The 17,138-nt window shown below is 39.6% G+C and overlaps 3 protein-coding genes across 5 annotated transcripts; 2 read left to right on the top strand and 1 right to left on the bottom strand.

Moving 5' to 3' along the window:
- The first annotated feature begins 631 nt into the window (after positions 1–631).
- LOC140009334 (uncharacterized) lies at positions 632–8,555 on the top strand. Its single transcript, XM_072054524.1, has 21 exons — positions 632–1,539; positions 1,824–1,895; positions 2,000–2,204; positions 2,287–2,395; positions 2,673–2,765; positions 2,865–2,957; positions 3,076–3,168; positions 3,256–3,348; positions 3,442–3,523; positions 3,603–3,662; positions 3,737–3,789; positions 3,890–4,056; positions 5,192–5,405; positions 5,551–5,608; positions 5,694–5,750; positions 5,846–6,091; positions 6,815–6,879; positions 6,954–7,010; positions 7,100–7,193; positions 7,904–8,044; positions 8,114–8,555. The coding sequence occupies exons 1-21, from the start codon at positions 814–816 to the stop codon at positions 8,249–8,251; spliced, it is 2,916 nt and encodes a 971-aa protein (XP_071910625.1). The 5' UTR covers positions 632–813; the 3' UTR covers positions 8,252–8,555.
- Positions 8,556–10,006: 1,451 nt separating this feature from the next.
- Positions 10,007–12,730, top strand: LOC113695646 (putative pectinesterase 14). Of its 3 annotated transcripts, none has more exons than XM_027214769.2 (5): positions 10,007–10,511; positions 10,771–10,942; positions 11,032–11,238; positions 11,676–11,926; positions 12,325–12,730. In XM_027214769.2, exons 1-5 carry the CDS (start codon positions 10,069–10,071, stop codon positions 12,524–12,526), a joined length of 1,275 nt encoding a protein of 424 aa, XP_027070570.2. In that variant the 5' UTR covers positions 10,007–10,068; the 3' UTR covers positions 12,527–12,730. The 3 variants fall into 3 exon arrangements, with proteins under 3 accessions (XP_027070570.2, XP_027070571.2, XP_027070569.2); XM_027214770.2 differs by having other exon boundaries at positions 11,032–11,280; positions 11,676–11,933; XM_027214768.2 differs by having other exon boundaries at positions 10,027–10,511; positions 11,032–11,280.
- Positions 12,731–14,192: 1,462 nt separating this feature from the next.
- On the bottom strand, positions 14,193–16,390 carry LOC113694829 (UDP-glycosyltransferase 73D1-like). The gene has a single exon (XM_027213719.2). It carries the CDS (start codon positions 15,777–15,779, stop codon positions 14,301–14,303), a length of 1,479 nt encoding a protein of 492 aa, XP_027069520.2. The 5' UTR covers positions 15,780–16,390; the 3' UTR covers positions 14,193–14,300.
- Positions 16,391–17,138: the final 748 nt, after the last annotated feature.

Raw genomic sequence — 17,138 nt, 5'->3', positions numbered from 1 at the left:
TTGTATTTGTGTTTTTCCAGAATTTCGAGGGTAAAGGTGGAAGTAAAATTAGTAGTATTTTCTTAGCATTCAAATAGACATTGAACATGTCTGCAGAGCTTTAAATTAAGGGAGGTAAGTGTAATTTTGAAAGGAGCTATACATAATTATCATTTTTCAGCCAAAAATTTTCAGGTCTTTTTTGACACTTTTTTCAATCATCTTTTTATTTTATATATATTAAATTGTTATAATATATTTTTCTACGAAAATTCGAAAAAAGATAAACAATCCATACGGGTTCGAAGATTTGAGGTTCAATGCCCCTATTAAATTCTACCCTGCTAAAAAAAAAAATGTATATCGTCAATAAAAGAGAGGGTAAAACGGTAGAATGCCCAGATTAATTAATTGTACACATCCTTGGCTTACGCCAAAAAGGGTTAGAAAGCGTAGAGAAGGATAGAGATAGACTGCCAGTACACACTTTCAAACGTCAGATTTTACCCTTATTCACATCACTGCCCCACCTCTCCCCTTCCCTCTCTCGTCATCGATTCGATGTACTCTAAAAAACTCCGCAACACACACACACACACACTCCTGATTCCTCCCCTCTAGACGACTACTACTGGGACAGGGACTGGGACTCGGTGACCCCCTAAAGGGCCTAAACCCTCCTCCTTCCTCCCTCCGGGCGCCCACCCAAATTCACACTCCTCAAGCTACATGCACAGGCCTATTTCCCACACACACTCACACACTGACGCCGATAGTTAAACAGATTCATTGGTGTTGTTGCGTTCAATCATTTGAACTCAACAACACACAACCATGAAACGAGAGCTGGCCTATGCAATGGAGGCTCAGTCCCAGTTGACTGAACCTCTAGGTCGGACGCGGAGATCCAAATCTCTGCCCCAAAACCAACAGTCGCATCAACCGCTGGACCTCCCTATTCATTCCAACCCCTCCATTCCCGAACCCAAATCTCCCTCTCCCTCTTCCTCTCCCCGGGCTGCCGTCCGAGTCTTCTATAAGAGAAGCAAAAAGCACAAAGCTGACGCCGCTAATAATTCTCCTCGCGGAGCCCTAGCTTCGGCAGATTCGCTTACTGAATTTCAAATTGACGGCGGCGATCAATCGGAGGGCGGAGTTATGGTTACCACTGAACCCAATTCGGTAATTGAAGCGGCGGAGGCTGAGACCGAGTTGGCCAAGGATTACGACGAGATGGTCGAGGTTGAGGTTCGACAAGGGCCAATTGCGTCGTTGGACTTAAGCAGCAATGGTAACGCTAGGCGGTTCACCCGATCGGCATTAAAAGCTACGGTTGTAGAGGTCGAGATGGAGGATAAGGAGATGGCTAATGGGGACTCGCAAGGGTTTAAGGACGCCTTGGTTTTGGAGTCAGAATCTGACGAGAATGGGACTGTAGATGTCGTCGGTAAGCTGACTTCCAAAAAGATTGAAATCAAAGGGAGGCCTACCACAGTGAGGGAGCTATTCGAGACAGGTCTGCTTGAAGGATATCCGGTTTTCTATAACGGTGGCAAGAAGGTATGATGCTGACACCACTGTTTTCCCTTTTTTTCCCCCTTAACCATTTTTTCCCAATAAGTTAAAAAGAGTATTGAAATTGCCATTTATGGTTCGACTGTGGTTGGAATGAATGTTTTCTAAATTTGAGTAATTTTTGCGAGGACAAATGTTACCGGAGATTGCTCGTATCTGCGACTTATAAGATGCTTATTGAAGCTTGCTAGCATAGGAATGCTTGGCGATGTTTGAAGTTGATAAGCGTGTGTTTTTCTTCGTACAACTAAATTGTTATTGCAATGTAGGGTATACCTCTGCGGGGCACCATTAAGGACTGGGGGATTTTGTGTTCTTGTAGTTTGTGCAAGGGAGTAACAGTAAGTATTTAGCCCATTACTCCATTTTTTTGATTATCGGGATGTGGTTTTTCCAGGTTTAGCTTCGAAATGTTAATACTTATAGCTATCTCCTGCATTTCTAGGTAGTACCGCCCTGTAAATTTGAAATCCATGCGTGTAGATCCTATAGACGCGCAACACAGTACATCTGCCTTGAGAACGGGAAAAGCCTCCTTGATGTGGTGAAGGAGTGCAGGAGATCTTCTTTGAAGGGAGTGGAGGAAATAATCCAAAGCATCATAGGTCCGCTGCCTGTGAAGGAGTCTATAAGTTGTCAGAATTGCAAGAGTAAGCTAATTTCACTGAAAATTTTGAGTTTGTTGTATTACTAAATTGTAATCTGAATAAGGTTTGGTTCTTTGATTTAAAGGGCTGTTTCTTGCAACTTCTGCTGCTAAGGTGGATCAGCTCTGTGATTCCTGCATCATATCTATAAGATCGGTAGACAGTAGGATGCATACTCCATATGAGAGAATCAGGTATGCTATCTTGGACAATAAGTTTCATTAGCCAGCTGTTCAACTTCTTTACTTGATGCAAGAGAAATAACAGTAACAGAAAAGTAGAAAAAGAAAGAGAGAAAATAAAATGAGTTTCTCTACAGTTGTGATGCAAGAAAAAGAGAAAACGAAATGAGTTTCCCCACAGTTATGTAGCATATTAACTCCGGCTTCAAAATTCTTATGCTGCTTATTGCTTACCGAATATGTTCCTGCTTTAAGGGAGACAACTAGTTACACTCTTGTGTTATTTCAGGAAATCAGATCCAGTTGTGAGATTAAAAGCGTCTGAAAGTGTTGGTGGGCAAACTGCTTCTCCAAGTAATCGGCGAGGGAGGAAAAAGAGAAAGTTGGCAGCTTTTGACTTGCTTTTTTGAACTGCTCTGATAAGATTATTTTTCTGTCTGTTAGGAACATCCCTAACTCTATAGCATGTGTTAAATTTTAGGTTCTCAGAAATGGCTACTGAGAAGAAGACATCACCTAAGTCTTCTGGATACGTATCATCCAAAAAGAACTGCCAGTTGAAGATAACTAAGAAGTGGGTTATTCTGCTTTGCTTCTGTACTTTCCCCCCTATATTTCCGGATTGAAAAGCCATGGTTTCAACCTAAAAATTGTTTGTGCTCTGCTGAAATGTCTCCATTTGGACTATTTAGGTTAACTAATCCTACTTCTGGGAGGAAGTCAATTGGAAGTGCTGCAATAGGCAACTCATTAGAAACTGAAACTGAGGCAAAGATCTTAAAAAGGTTGTTTTTTAATTTCCCCATGCAAGTTCTTTAATTACGTATAGTGAGTGCATATTTTTATCTTCCTGCTTATTCACCTGTTTGTAGCTCATTGAGCCCGGCTGAATCTCCGAAATCCTCTAAAAGTGCTTTGGCATTTGTCTCTCCACAATCCAAGAGCCAATGGAAGATAACCAAAAAGTCCGTCTCGACTTCTTTTTGCTTAATTGGTTATTGTTTTGTTATGCCTTCTTATTATAAGAAAACTAACAACTATAATGTTTTTTTATATAGAGATCAAAGGATGCATAGGCTGGTTTTTGAGGAAGGTGGATTGCCTGACGGAGCTGTACTAAGTTATTATTCCCGAGGACAGGTGATGGAAATAAATATTGCACTTGCTGAGGTGTGTTTAATATATTGATCCTGCAATGTTCTACCTTTTGCATGAACAGGAACTACTCACAGGCTATAAAAAAGGACTAGGAATTGTCTGTAATTGCTGCAAGTTTGAGGTATGGTGATTTTTCCTGTACATATGGATCTCCTCGTGCATCGATGTGTTGATCTTCCTTTCAACCTTGAGCAGGTCAGTCCATCAACATTTGAAGCTCATGCTGGTTGGGCATCGAGGAAAAAACCGTAAGTTCTTTTCTTGTTATTATCTGCTCTCTACTATTGCAGTACCCTTTATTTTAGTCCTTATTTGTCCAAATTCTCAGTTCTATTGGATGTTCTGTAGCTATGGATACATTTACACATCTAATGGAGTATCTCTTCATGAGCTTGCGGTAAAGTTGCTGAGAGGTCGCAGGTGTACTGCTAGTGACAATGATGATTTATGCACCATCTGTGCTGATGGTGGAAAGCTTGTACTTTGTGATGGATGCCCAAGGGCATTTCATAAAGGTAAATTGGCTTGGACATAGATTTCTACATTATTTGACCTTTGGCTATGAATTTTCTACACAAGAAATTTCACATTCCAAATGGATTGGTTTCTGATTTCTTCAATCTACTTTTTGACATTTCAGTTTTTTATGCATCAGTGGCTTAGGAAGGGGTGGGAGAGCTGGCCAGAGTAATAGAAATGGATGAGGAACCCTGTAGAAATTGATCTTATGAATATGCCATATACAAGTTGCTTGGATTAACTATTATTTTTTTTTTATAAATAAACCTTTTGTGATCAAATGATTCTTGTGTGTGTACTGCCAACTTTGTAACTGGATCTAATAATGATGTTAATTTCTGTCACCTGTTGCTGCCAGCTGTTATAATGATGGAATATGGTTGGCACTGCATTTATTGGTGACGGCGCAAGAGTGTTTTTGTCCTAAAAGGGTGTTAATATTTTCAAACTAAATATAATAGGCTTCTAAGATAAAGTGGGCGGAAGTTCATATGCATTATTCTTGCCATAGAGGTCTTTTGTAGTTTGTTATTTCCCTGCAGAAACATTTTCAGAGATTTTTTCTTTCAAATGCAAATAAATTTACTTCTTCATGTAATTCTTGTAGTCAAATGGGCCATTTCAATAACTACAGATGCCTTTTTGTCTTTGTCGGATAGTGTTTATTAGGACATTGTCCTACCCATCCTACTTCTCATAAGAAAAAATATTAACTTTTCGGATAGAAAAGTTGACTTTTAACAACTGGTTTTATATTAACATACCAATTTGAGTTCCCACCATACTTCAGAATTGGTCTTGTGTTGTAAAAGGTCTTCTGTTCAATCTACTCAGACATGGATTATGCATGTGCACGTCATCAGTGCAAATATTCTTTTGACAGACCAAGTATGATATTCAATGAATTGCTTCAGTTCTTTTAAGTACCTGTCTCAAAGTTGTCCTGGCCTCGATCAAAATTCTCTTTCTATTTCCTTAAGTTTGAATTAGCTTATGTTAATGTGGAATGTGAAAGTTTTGATTCATGCTTTGAGCAAACTTTTTGGTGCTTTTTCTTCTTGGAACCTATTCTCTTCTCAATTAGTTGTACCGGTGAATTTCTTTCTAAGTCAATTTGACGTGGATATGCAGCGTGTGCTTCCTTGCCATCAATTCCTCGTGGTAAATGGTTCTGCAACTATTGCCAGAACATGTTTCAGAGGGAGAGATTTGTGGAGCACAATGCCAACGCTGTGGCAGCTGGAAGGATTCCTGGAATTGACCCCATAGAACAGATTACAAACCGCTGCATTCGCATTGTCAAAAACCCAGAAGATGCTGAAGTTATTGCATGCGTGATATGCAGGTAGGCTATTTCTAAGTATTTAGACATCATTGCTGAAGCTAGCTGATTCACAGAGACTTGATGGCATAGTACATCAGTACACCCCCTGAGGCTCTACAATCATCTATTCATGTAATTTTCTTTTGATTGTCAAATCTTTGTGCAGAGGTTATGATTTCAGCAAGTCTGGTTTTGGTCCTCGTACTGTCATACTATGTGATCAGGTATTCTCCTGATACTATCCTCAGTCAGTCCTAGAAAATCAAGTGATTTTTTGTAAAACGCCGGTTTCACTTGGTCTAATTGTAGTGTGAGAAGGAATATCATGTTGGCTGCTTGAAGAAACAGAAGATGGCGGATTTAAAGGTGCATCTTTTGCGATTTAATAATTAATTTGCTCAGTTTTTTCTGTTTGAGTTTTAAGTTTGTTTGGGTCAAAATTCTGCCAACTTGTACAACAGGAATTACCCAAAGGGAAATGGTTCTGTTCTGGGGATTGCAAGAGGATCTATTTGGCATTAACTAACTTGGTAAGTTCTGGATCAGAGAAAATACCAGAGTCTTATTTGGATGTCATAAGGAAGAAGCACATGCTAGATGGCTCTGATGTCACTACTGCTTTTGATGTGAGTTGGAGGCTTCTCAATGCCAAAAATGTCAATCGGGAAACTAAACCATTACTGTCTGACGCTGTTGGAATTTTTCATGTGAGTATATAGTAGCTGTTTTTTGGTTAGGTGTCTTCTATTTATGCAAATGACTTTTTATAAAGCCTATTTATGTAAGTGGATATGTAAAGATTGCTTAGGACTCCATTATGATTATTGAGACATTTATCAAGGACTGTATCTTGTTTTTGTTCCTAGATCTTCTTCTATTACAATTTTAGGGTTAATAATTTGTTTCCTTGCACTGTTAAGCAAAATTTCAGTTTCCATTTTTTATTTTGTGGGGGTGGGGGTTGGGGTGGTGAAGAGGCGGCTGACTGAACTTCAGATATCCATTTCTTAACCAGTTCAATTGCAGAATAAGGTAGGAGACTACACTATGCGAATTGGACATACTTTTGATTAGAAATGTTTACTCACAATTTATAAGGGGAATGAGCAAGTAAACAAGACTTAGAAAGAAAATATGTTCAGTTTGAAAAGTTATTTACACGAAATTTAGTTCTTTAATATTTCAACAGTCTGATAGGTCACTGCTGCATTTTGTCTTCTGTAGCAATCAAAGAAAATGCCTGTAAGGGAATGTGCATGAATTTCTTTCAATTTAGTGGCTTCAGTATTTACTGCAAAGGGTTGTTCTATGCTTCATGCAAATAACTGTTTGAAATACTTATTTTCTTCCTGATGAGGTCTGTGTTGCTTTACTGCTTATACTTTTAAGAAGGTTGCATCAACATGTTTGTTCACTGCTTCATGTCACAGGATTGCTTTGACCCTATTGTTGACTCAGTAACTGGGCGTGACTTTATTCCATCTATGGTTTATGGGTAAGGATGGTGGTGGTTTGTCCTTAAAGAGGCATCACTAGTTTCTGCTCTCATGTGTGCTCATTCTATTGCAGAAGGAACATTCGGGGCCATGATTTTAGCGGAATGTACTGTGCAATATTGACAGTCAAGTAAATCACCAGACTTTTCTCTTCATAGCTTTCTCATGTAATTGCAGTTGCCTCGTTCGGCAGTTAACAAGTTCTTTCTGATCATGCAGCTCAAAGGTTGTATCAGCTGCGATCTTCCGGATTTTCGGGCAGGATATAGCAGAACTCCCTCTAGTTGCAACTAAAAGTTGCCATCAAGGCAAGGTGAGATCATCATGCGTTGAAATGTATCATCCTTCTGATTTACCGTATGAGCCAGGAAGTAAATGTCCTTGCTACTAAGTTTAAATCAAATTAGTGGAGTTGAACACTGTAAACCTTGAACATGAACTTGGCCTAAATTAGTTGTGCTTGATCTTATTTGTATTTTGAGCTCAAGGTGACACAGTAGGCAAAGTCAATGATGACTCGCTTGGCTCACTGTAGGACTGATACTTTACACGTGCATACATGCATAGCTATTGGTTACATGTGTGTGTAGTGTGTGTGTGTGTGTGAAAGTGATTAAGATTTTCATGTTTCTAAGATATAACTGACTGACAACTCAAGGTGCTTTCTAATGCCAGTGGTTCAATTTGCTGCTGATTGATATGCTTATAATGGTATCATTGTACTGATCCCCGGGATATTTTTTAATTGTCAAGAAGCAAGTTTTCTGGCCTCATTGGGGACATAAATTTCATTTCATCTAATTATCTTTCACATGCTCCTAGGCTTTGATCATCTCATAATCATATTATTGTGGAAATTATCCTAGGACACTGGAGCTGGGCAGAGTTGAATGTGCTGTGCCTCTGAAGTTTAATTATGTTAGGAATTTATTCAGTTGATTCAAGTTGCTGTAATTTTGTTGATCATTTTTTGCTTTCTTAGTGAAATATATTACTGTTGTTAATGCTGAAGTACCAACACAGGGATACTTTCAACTACTGTTTTCCTGTATCGAGAAATTGATGGCATTTCTGAAGATCAGAAGTTTAGTGCTTCCAGCTGCTGATGAAGCAGAATCAATATGGACTGAAAAGTTTGGTTTTAAAAAGATTTCACATGATCAGGTCAGTTTTTGTTAACATGAGGCTGTTGGTGGTTATTCTTCAAGTGTCTTGACAGTTATTTGTTTGCAGCTTGTTAATTACAAGAAGATCTGTTGGCAAATGATGAGTTTCAAAGGGACTTCTATGCTGGAAAAAATGGTTCCCAAATGCCGGATCAAGCATCAAGATGGTCAAGCTAATACCGTTTCTGATGTTCCCATACAGTGATTCATCAAAATGGATCATCTTCAGCATTTGACAGAGCTTGTACTGCAGATAAGATGCAGCAGGAGTTGAAATATGTGCTTGTTTGGGCTTCGGTAACTGGGATAGACTGAAAATGGTTGGATTTTTGAATCGTAGTAAATTGATTTTTAGCAAAGACCAGCTGGTGGGAATTTTTTTCCCTTCATGGAGTGGAATTTTGTTGCTTGTAGATAATTTAGATAATAGAGAAGGAAAAGAACTCAGCTGCAGTTCCTCCATGCCAATTGTGTCCCCTCAACTCTGATAATTGATTTATTTTTTTCTCTGCTGGTGGGATTGGCGGAAGCATGACTTTCTAACTAGGATCGTGCATTGCCTAGTAGTATAATGTAAAGGAAATTGATTAATACTCTTTCCTCTTGGTCTCTGTCTTAGCCGTGCGTATAGACTCTATACGCATTCTAGGTCTTCATGTCTGCACTTCAAAGGAGGATGACCCCTGCCATGTAAAGTAGTAGTACCTTTTTAAGTGCCTGACGAATTATCCTGTGCTAATCCATTCATCCGAAGGAAGGCGAAAGGTTAAGAAATGGAACATGACAAACATGGAGGCGATTGTCTTTTCGTGGCAATTCAGAGTTAGTATTTCGATCTAAAGGTTATGGCCAGGATGTTTATAAGTTATCAAAGAAAGGGAGACGTCCGTAATGGGATTTTGGGCGAATTGAAAGAAAAAATAAATGCTGTACTTGCTTTACGTTATATGTTACGGAGTGTATATTTTCACGCGACGAGCTCTCAGACCATTTGAAGTAATCGCCAAGTTCCATCGGAACGACTCAAGTTTCTCTCTTCTCTACGCAAAAGAAAAAACCCCTTTTGAGTTTGTATATGGTTCATTTGGTTTGAGAAGTGACTGAATCTAGAATCCAGAACCACGAAGAGAATGAAGAACATTAATCTGGGACAGAATAGAAATTTGGTGGGAGATCTAAGGGAAATAAAGCCACATGAATTCAAGAAGGTTGGGGGATAAAATGAAAAAAGGAAGAAGAAGTTCAAGAAGGTTGTCGTCTCGTAGGTATAGTTGATATATGACACGCTAAAGGAAGGGAGAAGCTTATTATTAGTAATCCTACAGTATCAGAACCCACAGGAGAAAGGACAGTAAGAAATACTGTCTCTTACATCTTTCTGCCATACGCTTCTTACCCCAAAACTGAAGAACATGTCAATGAAAATCTTCTTAATCAGGGCTAAAACTTTTTACGAGCACAATTAGGTCACTCAAAGGTGATGATTGAGATCTCGAGTTTATTAAACGCAGTACTTGTCGTCAAATCTAGAAGGTAAGTTATCGCCATCATCTAAATGAGAGCATGCAATGATTCAAGGACAGCCGATTCCACCGGCCATCCCCAGATAATTCATAGGGGTCATTCAGATTACTAGCACATTTGCTTTTATCATGACGCGAAGAGATGCCAAGTACCAAATCTCTAACAGAGAGAGAATGGCTTAGCGATAGCGTGTGCATCATCCAATCTCAATCCATTTGTTGCCCGTATCTTCCTTCTCTTTTATTGTCACTTGCAGTTGCTGACAGGAAAAAAAGAGAGGAAGAAAAGGGGTCATCATTTCCCCTTACGCACAATCACATTTCACTATCACGAGTAAATGTGGTACATCCATGGGCTACTTTTCTTACCTCCCACGTCAATCCATGTATTCCTCATTAGCACTAATAAATTTGCTGCTACTTCATACTTTCTCTTCACTAATCTCATTACCAAACGTGAAAAATACTAGCCCGAGTGCCCAACAACAGCAACTAAAGCATGACTGCTAGAACAACAGCCTTATTGGGGCTAGCCTCCTTTCTCATTCTGCTTGTTTCCATTATTGTTTCTCTCTATCCCGCCCATCACTCTTCAATTAATACCGTCACTTCTTTTAACGATGATACTAGTAGGTTAAAACTTACTTTTGTACAAAGGATGATCAAGAAAAGCGGGTCTGAGAACTTCATGGACATTATTCAAGAACTTGCACGTCGAAGGTCCAGACATCATCACAGTCACAGGAGGAGGAAGAAAAGTAAGAACTCTTGCGATGACTCAGCATGGAAGTCTAAGCTCATTGCTACTTATGGGGTTTCACTCGTCCTCACAGTAGATTTAAAGGGATGTGCCAATTTCAGCAGTGTACAGAAGGCAGTGGATGCTGCTCCTGATTTTAGCCTGAGCAGGACACTTATCATAGTTGATTCAGGCACGTACAGGTAATTTAACTAATCTCAATTCTCAAGTACTGTCAAAAGTCACAGGCAAATGTTTTTGCAGCATTTTGTACTCTTTTTTTTTTTTTTTTTTTAATAAGATGCTAGTCTATGGCCCAGTAAAAGAACAAAAATTCAACTCTTGTTGAATATTGGTTCCAAATCAAAGAAATTTGGTAGAAATTTTTTTTTTTAGTATTTTACCTTTTAACCATGTAGTTAAGCCTTTTTTTTTTTCACATGGATGCATATATGGAAGCAGGGAGAAAGTGATGGTTAGTGCAAATAAGACGAACTTAATGATACAAGGTCAGGGTTATTTGAACACGACTATAGCTTGGAATGACACTGCTAATTCGACTGGAGGAACTGCACTCAGCTCTACAATTGCCATTTCATCCACCAACTTTGTAGCTTATAATATCAGTTTTCAGGTAACCATCATCCCAGAAAAATACTAAATCAACCATTCTTCTTCAAATTTGGTTAATACTTTTTTTTTTCTTTTGGGGATCTTGGAAAGAACACGGCTCCTCCTCCTTCCCCAGGTGTAGTTGGAGCACAGGCTGTGGCACTGAGGATTTCAGGTGACAAAGCTGCATTTTTTGGGTGTGGATTTTATGGGGCACAAGATACCCTTAATGACGATAGAGGGAGGCATTATTTCAAAGAATGCTTCATCCAAGGGTCCATCGATTTCATTTTTGGAAATGGAAGATCACTTTACGAGGTATACATGCACGAGACTACCTCTCGTTTGACAGAACTGCCTGTAAGTTGATTAGGGTAACAAGAAAATAGAAAAGATGGATACATATAGATGATGCATGCGTTTAAGATCGCGTCACATCACCTTGTACGATGACAATTTGCATGCAAATCACTATCTCACGAATTTTTTCACCTCATCTTATAAATCAACTCTGTGAATTATACCGCAAGGAAAATTCCTGTATGAACTCAGTTTCAATCCTTTAAATATTTGTGCTATGTGCATTAATAATTGAATCTTGTAAGAAGATACAGACAATTAAATCACCACGTGTCCTTGTCATCTCCGAATTGCCTCTTTAACAAATGTGCATTACAGTATACAAATTACAACTTTACAAACTACGGATAAATAGCAATTATGATGGTTATATCTTGGCAAAATTGGTGTGGCAGGATTGCGTGATAAATTCAGTAGCAAAAGAAGTTTCAAGTGGTATTAGTGGAGCCATCACAGCGCAGGGGAGGGACTCAACAAGCGACAATTCGGGCTTCTCTTTCGTGAATTGCAATGTTGAAGGCAGTGGTAAAGTGTGGCTGGGACGAGCTTGGGGATCGTTTGCTACAGTAGTTTTCTCAAAGACACGCATGTCGGATGTTGTCTCTTCAGATGGTTGGAATGATTGGAGAGATCCCTCTAGAGACCAGTCTGTGGTTGATCCTACTTTTTATCTTTAATGATATATTGGTAGCTGATCTCACCCCAAATTAAGTAACCCGAAACGAAAATTACATCGAATACTTGGAAAACTTCTCCACCAAATTCCAACCTGATTCTTATAATGTCTTAAAAATTTTGGACCGAGTTGTGTAGTTTTTGCATAGGACTGCCAAGGTTTTGACCACTCGATGTTAATTGCAATTTTCCTAAGAAAACAAAGGAGAAGAATCGATAGATCTTCGCCTGCTTTAAAGGTTTCAATTAGTTCTAAAAGAAGGATTTCCCCGTGAGATGACATCTATTACAGATTGTAGTCTTCCATTTTAATTTCTTTTGTTCTTGTTAGTTACTGCATTAAAACCTATCAATACCAAAATTTTGTAGGACGGTGTTCTTTGGAGAATATGGGTGCTTTGGACCGGGAGCTAATTACACGTTCAGGGTGTCATACGGAAAGCAGCTGAAGCAGTCCGAGGCGGCAGCTTTTTTGGATGTCACCTACATAGATGGACAAGAATGGCTTCTTCCTCCAATAAATGGCTCACTGGATCATTTTGGCAAGGCTTTTGAGATGGCCTCTATTTAGTTTCTTAGTCACACTTTCTAATATTGCCGCTTAAAGAAACTATGTCTATGACTGAGAAGGAACAGAATCATTTACTCAACTTGCTATATAAGCAAATAACCCGCTCCAACATGCCAGCCAAAAAGATTATGGAAACTCTGTTTTGGACTTTTTTAAGAGGGTGTGAATTTAAATAAACTGTTAATATATTGAAAATTTCCACAACGATCTGTCTACCTAATTTACAATGTCGTTGATACGTTCGCTTGGATTTTCTTTAAAATGCCATAAGAAAGTATCACAATTATGCATTGATTCCAAAATTTTCCACTTTTGCAATTGTTGCCATTTTGCACTACAGAAAATTCCTCAAAACTTGGAGAAGCACAATAATGATGTAGCAGCCAAATTGGAGGAATGTGATGATAATTTGTGAAAGCACTTGACATTGCCTATGCAATTGATTAACGGGAGGCCAAAAAGTAGAGTTGTTAGCAGAAACAATAAGGAAAACTGTGTATGTTTTGCAGTTGGTAAATATACAACGGCGCCTTTAATTAAACAATCCAACTATAAAGTTTTGTTACCCGTATGCTTAGATTTAACTTGTTTGTCTTCCAGTATCTTAGCAGTGACTGCATTTCCATGCGAGACTCGATCTGGATCTCTAGTTTCTGACGTTTTCACCATAAGCGCTGGCAACTTTTTTCTGGTTACTTTTTTTTTTTAATTTTTTTATTTTGATCTATAGTCCTTGATGAGTAGCGTGAACTACAGCATCAATCATTATAGTAAAATTTTTACGCTATCATATTTTTTTGACACTTTACATATTATTACCCTTCCTTTGCAGCAAGGCATTGAAATCTGCATCTCTTTTGAGATTTGCTCCACTGTTGGCTGTGGGAGCTGCTGCTCTGGGCAGCGAGAGTGTTATTTTTGGGGCAAAGTAGAATTAGGTGCATGTAGACAAGTCTTTTTTACTACTAGTTTTATCGTTTTTTCTGAGTTAATCTGGGTTCAATTTATTAACTTATTGTTAATGGTGATTATGTAATTAATGTAGTTAAGCTGAACATAAATTTTGCTTTCTTATGGTAAACAAATGAAAGTATGATGTTTGCTTTGCTGTGCCACCGGATGAAATGCAACTCTAATGTTAAACTGTGTGTTTTAGGGATCTAAAACGATGACCAGTGGTTTGGCTAAGTATACCATTTCCTCCATTAAAATGATGTTCGGTTACAAACATAAAACAGGAACTTACCTGCATTCTGAGCAACGAGCACTGCAACTAGATTGTCTTCATTTTCCACCGTAAAATATTGATGGATTGGGCCGATCCACCCACGCAGAGAGTGGTAGAGATGGTCCAACGAACTAAATTGTGGTTGGAATCAAGTCTCCCACCATTCTAGAACCGGGCTGCAGTTTCTTAGCAAGAGTTTTACAACTCGGGATTGACAATAAAATGCACTAGCCAATGTTGCTCTGGCTTCCTAATTCTGATGTCTGCATCTGGGAGAGTAAAGAATTATTCGAATCCTTGATTTAAGTGCTTCTTCTTTTCAAAAATTGACAGCTAAAAAATATTCGTTATTCAAGATATGGCAGAATCAGCATCAGTTGAACAAAAACATCGTTTTTTTTCCTTTCCCTATTCTTGCTTTAATCATAGCGCAGAGGGTTCGAAATTGGTAACCTTGTTTTATAAACTTGAGAAAGGAAATATAACAAGAAAATAACAAAGAGAGTTTTTCGCAAACGTTTTATTGCTAACAAGTAATACAGCTCTTTACCCTTCTCCTAACTTAAAGGATTGCTCCATAATATCTTGGATCAGAAGTGATACGTTGATATTAGTCGACCCTACATCTTCCATGGCCTTCTTTGCAGCCAAACCAAGCCCTTTGGCTCTGATTCTCCGATCGTTGCCTTCTTCTCCTTCATGCATTAGCCTTTCCACAGCATTTACAACTTGCTCTTTAGTCACTAGTACTCCAACTTCCTCTTCTTCTCCCCATCTTACTGGCACGTCAACGCCAACTCGAACACCGACCCTAAGTATTTCTACAACCAATTTCTCGTTGAGAAATTGTTCAGCAAACATAGGCCATGTTATCATTGGCACACCTGAGCACACGGCTTCTATGGTAGAGTTCCAACCACAGTGTGTCAAGAATCCTTTGATTGCAGGGTGGGACAGAATAAGAACCTGAGGCGCCCAACCTTTAATCAGTAATCCCCTCCCTCGGATCCTCTCCTCGTACCTTTCATCCAATAACCATTGCTCCAACTCGGAGAATCTTTCTCCTGTCTTAATCACCCAAATGAATGGTTGATTAGATGCTTCCAATCCCAATCCGATTTGTATCAATTGGGCTGGAACTAGCCGGCACTGGCTGCCCAGGCAAGCATAAAGAACTGACTCTGACTTCCTTGAGTCAAGCCACTCTAAGCATTGCTCTTCGTCAATGGATGATTTGTTCCCTCTCTCAAACTTGTCCAAATTATGCTTGTTACACAGCGAAACAGGTCCGATGCACCAAACCTTTTTGTCTGTAGCCTTTCTGTATTCCTCCACGCAACAATTCTCCAATTCCGCAAATGTATTAACCACCACCCCATAAGAGCTCAATTCAGCATCGCGCATCTGGTCCCGGACATCATCCAGGTCAGGCAATGCAACGAATGATCCTGGTAACTGGGCTTTCGTGATTTGGACGTGCATTGGCATTCCCGGGATGACAAAGGGTTCAGCAGCGGACCTAACGGAAAGGTGAGACCTGTAGAGCTTGATGTTATGGGCACTCAATAGAGAGAAGCAGCACATTCCGTGGAAAATTATTCTTGGAACCTGGAATTTTCGAGCTGTTTGGGACGTCCAGGACATACACTTATCTGAAATTATGCAGCTCGGAGGATGCTTGTGTTCTTGGAGATACTGTTCCAGTGGCTGCTGTAGACTATGCAGTGCGGTGTAAAATTTTCTTAGAAGATCTCTGGAAGGCACGCTATCGAGATTCTCGCAGCCTGGTGGCAGCCCTACTTCTGTAGAGGGGAACGGGATTTCCAGCACTTGAATGGAGAGCCCTGATTCCCGAGCCCGATGAATAGCTCTTTTTGATGAGGGGGCATTGTTTGGAGTAGTAACCAAGGTTACTCTAACGCCATGTTCGGCGAAAAGCTTGGCCATGTCTATCATCGGGATCAGGTGGCCTTGCGCTAGTAAAGGGACCAGCACAAAGTGAAGATCCTGCACATTTGGTGCCATTAATTAAACATGATCATCAGGCTTTCGGCAACTTGGCGTGTAGACATAGTTAATTTGCAACGAGAAAGGCCAGCGAATGTGTTACACATGCATCGACCGTGGATCAATGGCAAGAAAATTCGGTGGGGTGAAGTCGGAAATGCGGAATTGGCATAGATTCCGGTTATCAAGAAAGTTGATGGTGGTGATAAGCGCCGGGCAAGAAAGTCAACAATTGCCGGTGATGAATTCGACAAGTCTATTACGGTTGCATCTGCGCAGTAGCTAGACAGATATGGCCAAAATGTTCACTCCTGTACTGTTTTTTGATAAGAGTTCTTGCGGTCTTCTCAAATTCATTCAGCCGGGCCGGTGTTGTAAGGGACTAGGCAAGGTTACAGGCCCACCCTTGCCCCTACGAAGAAGCCTAAAGGATTTGTATCCACGTCGTGAATTGTGACAGAAGAAACTGATTGACAGGTGTGGTAGTTTCTAGGTTCTACGTAATTTTCTGTTGATTTGTTTCTTTGCTTCGACCAAATCTCCGCTATGATTGTGTCTCAACTTCGGTCGTCGTATCAAGTGTGTAGAAGGAAACCTTACAGATTACCCAAACCAAAAAAAAAAAAGAAAAACATAAGGTATGGAGAAGGAAATTCCAGGTTGATGATGCGGAAAATTGTGGATATATTTGCCATTACTGATCACGGCAGGGGATAAGAACCGGTCGTCCAGACTTCTTCTTTCTTTCTGTTTTTTTTTTTTTTTGGGGTTTGATAATAATAATAATCGTCCAGTCCAATTATGCTGCCATAGGATTTGTCTTCGTGTGTCGTGATGCTTGTTGTCTATAGTTGAATATAAATTTCAAATGGTTGATACATACACGAATCTGCTCATCATTGCTCGCGTGATTCATACTTTTCGGATCAATCTTCCGTTGCTTCCAGAAACACTCTGATCATTTGTCGTCTTCTCGAATTGTCAATTAACAAATCCAAGAGAAAGGAACTTTCATTAAGGACCAGACCTCAGAGGTGTTTCTGTATCGGATTAAATTGTTCGACCACAAATTGCTACTCTAAAATGATGCTTACGTTATTACCTTTACGTAACATTATTAAAAATATATAGAGAGAGAGAGAGAGACTTTAGGTAATTTCTTTGGACACTAAATTAGAAATTAGAAAACAGACGCAAAGTGAAGGATATGGAACTTTACAGCCTTTTTGTGGAGGCCAATTGTGTATTTGTCCGTCTCGCCACCGTCTTGGGGAGCAGGGGAGCCTGGATTCCCTGGTGGTGTTTGGAGGGGGTCTCCCCAGGACTCGAACCCTTTGACCTTTAAGGTCTTTGAGTTGGAATGCCGGGTACCACTTG

This window comes from Coffea arabica, chromosome 6e (genome assembly GCF_036785885.1).
Source record: "Coffea arabica cultivar ET-39 chromosome 6e, Coffea Arabica ET-39 HiFi, whole genome shotgun sequence".
NCBI classification, from domain to species: domain Eukaryota; kingdom Viridiplantae; phylum Streptophyta; class Magnoliopsida; order Gentianales; family Rubiaceae; genus Coffea; species Coffea arabica.
Note: the sequence above shows the minus strand (reverse complement) of the source record. Positions and strands in the feature narration are given on the sequence as shown.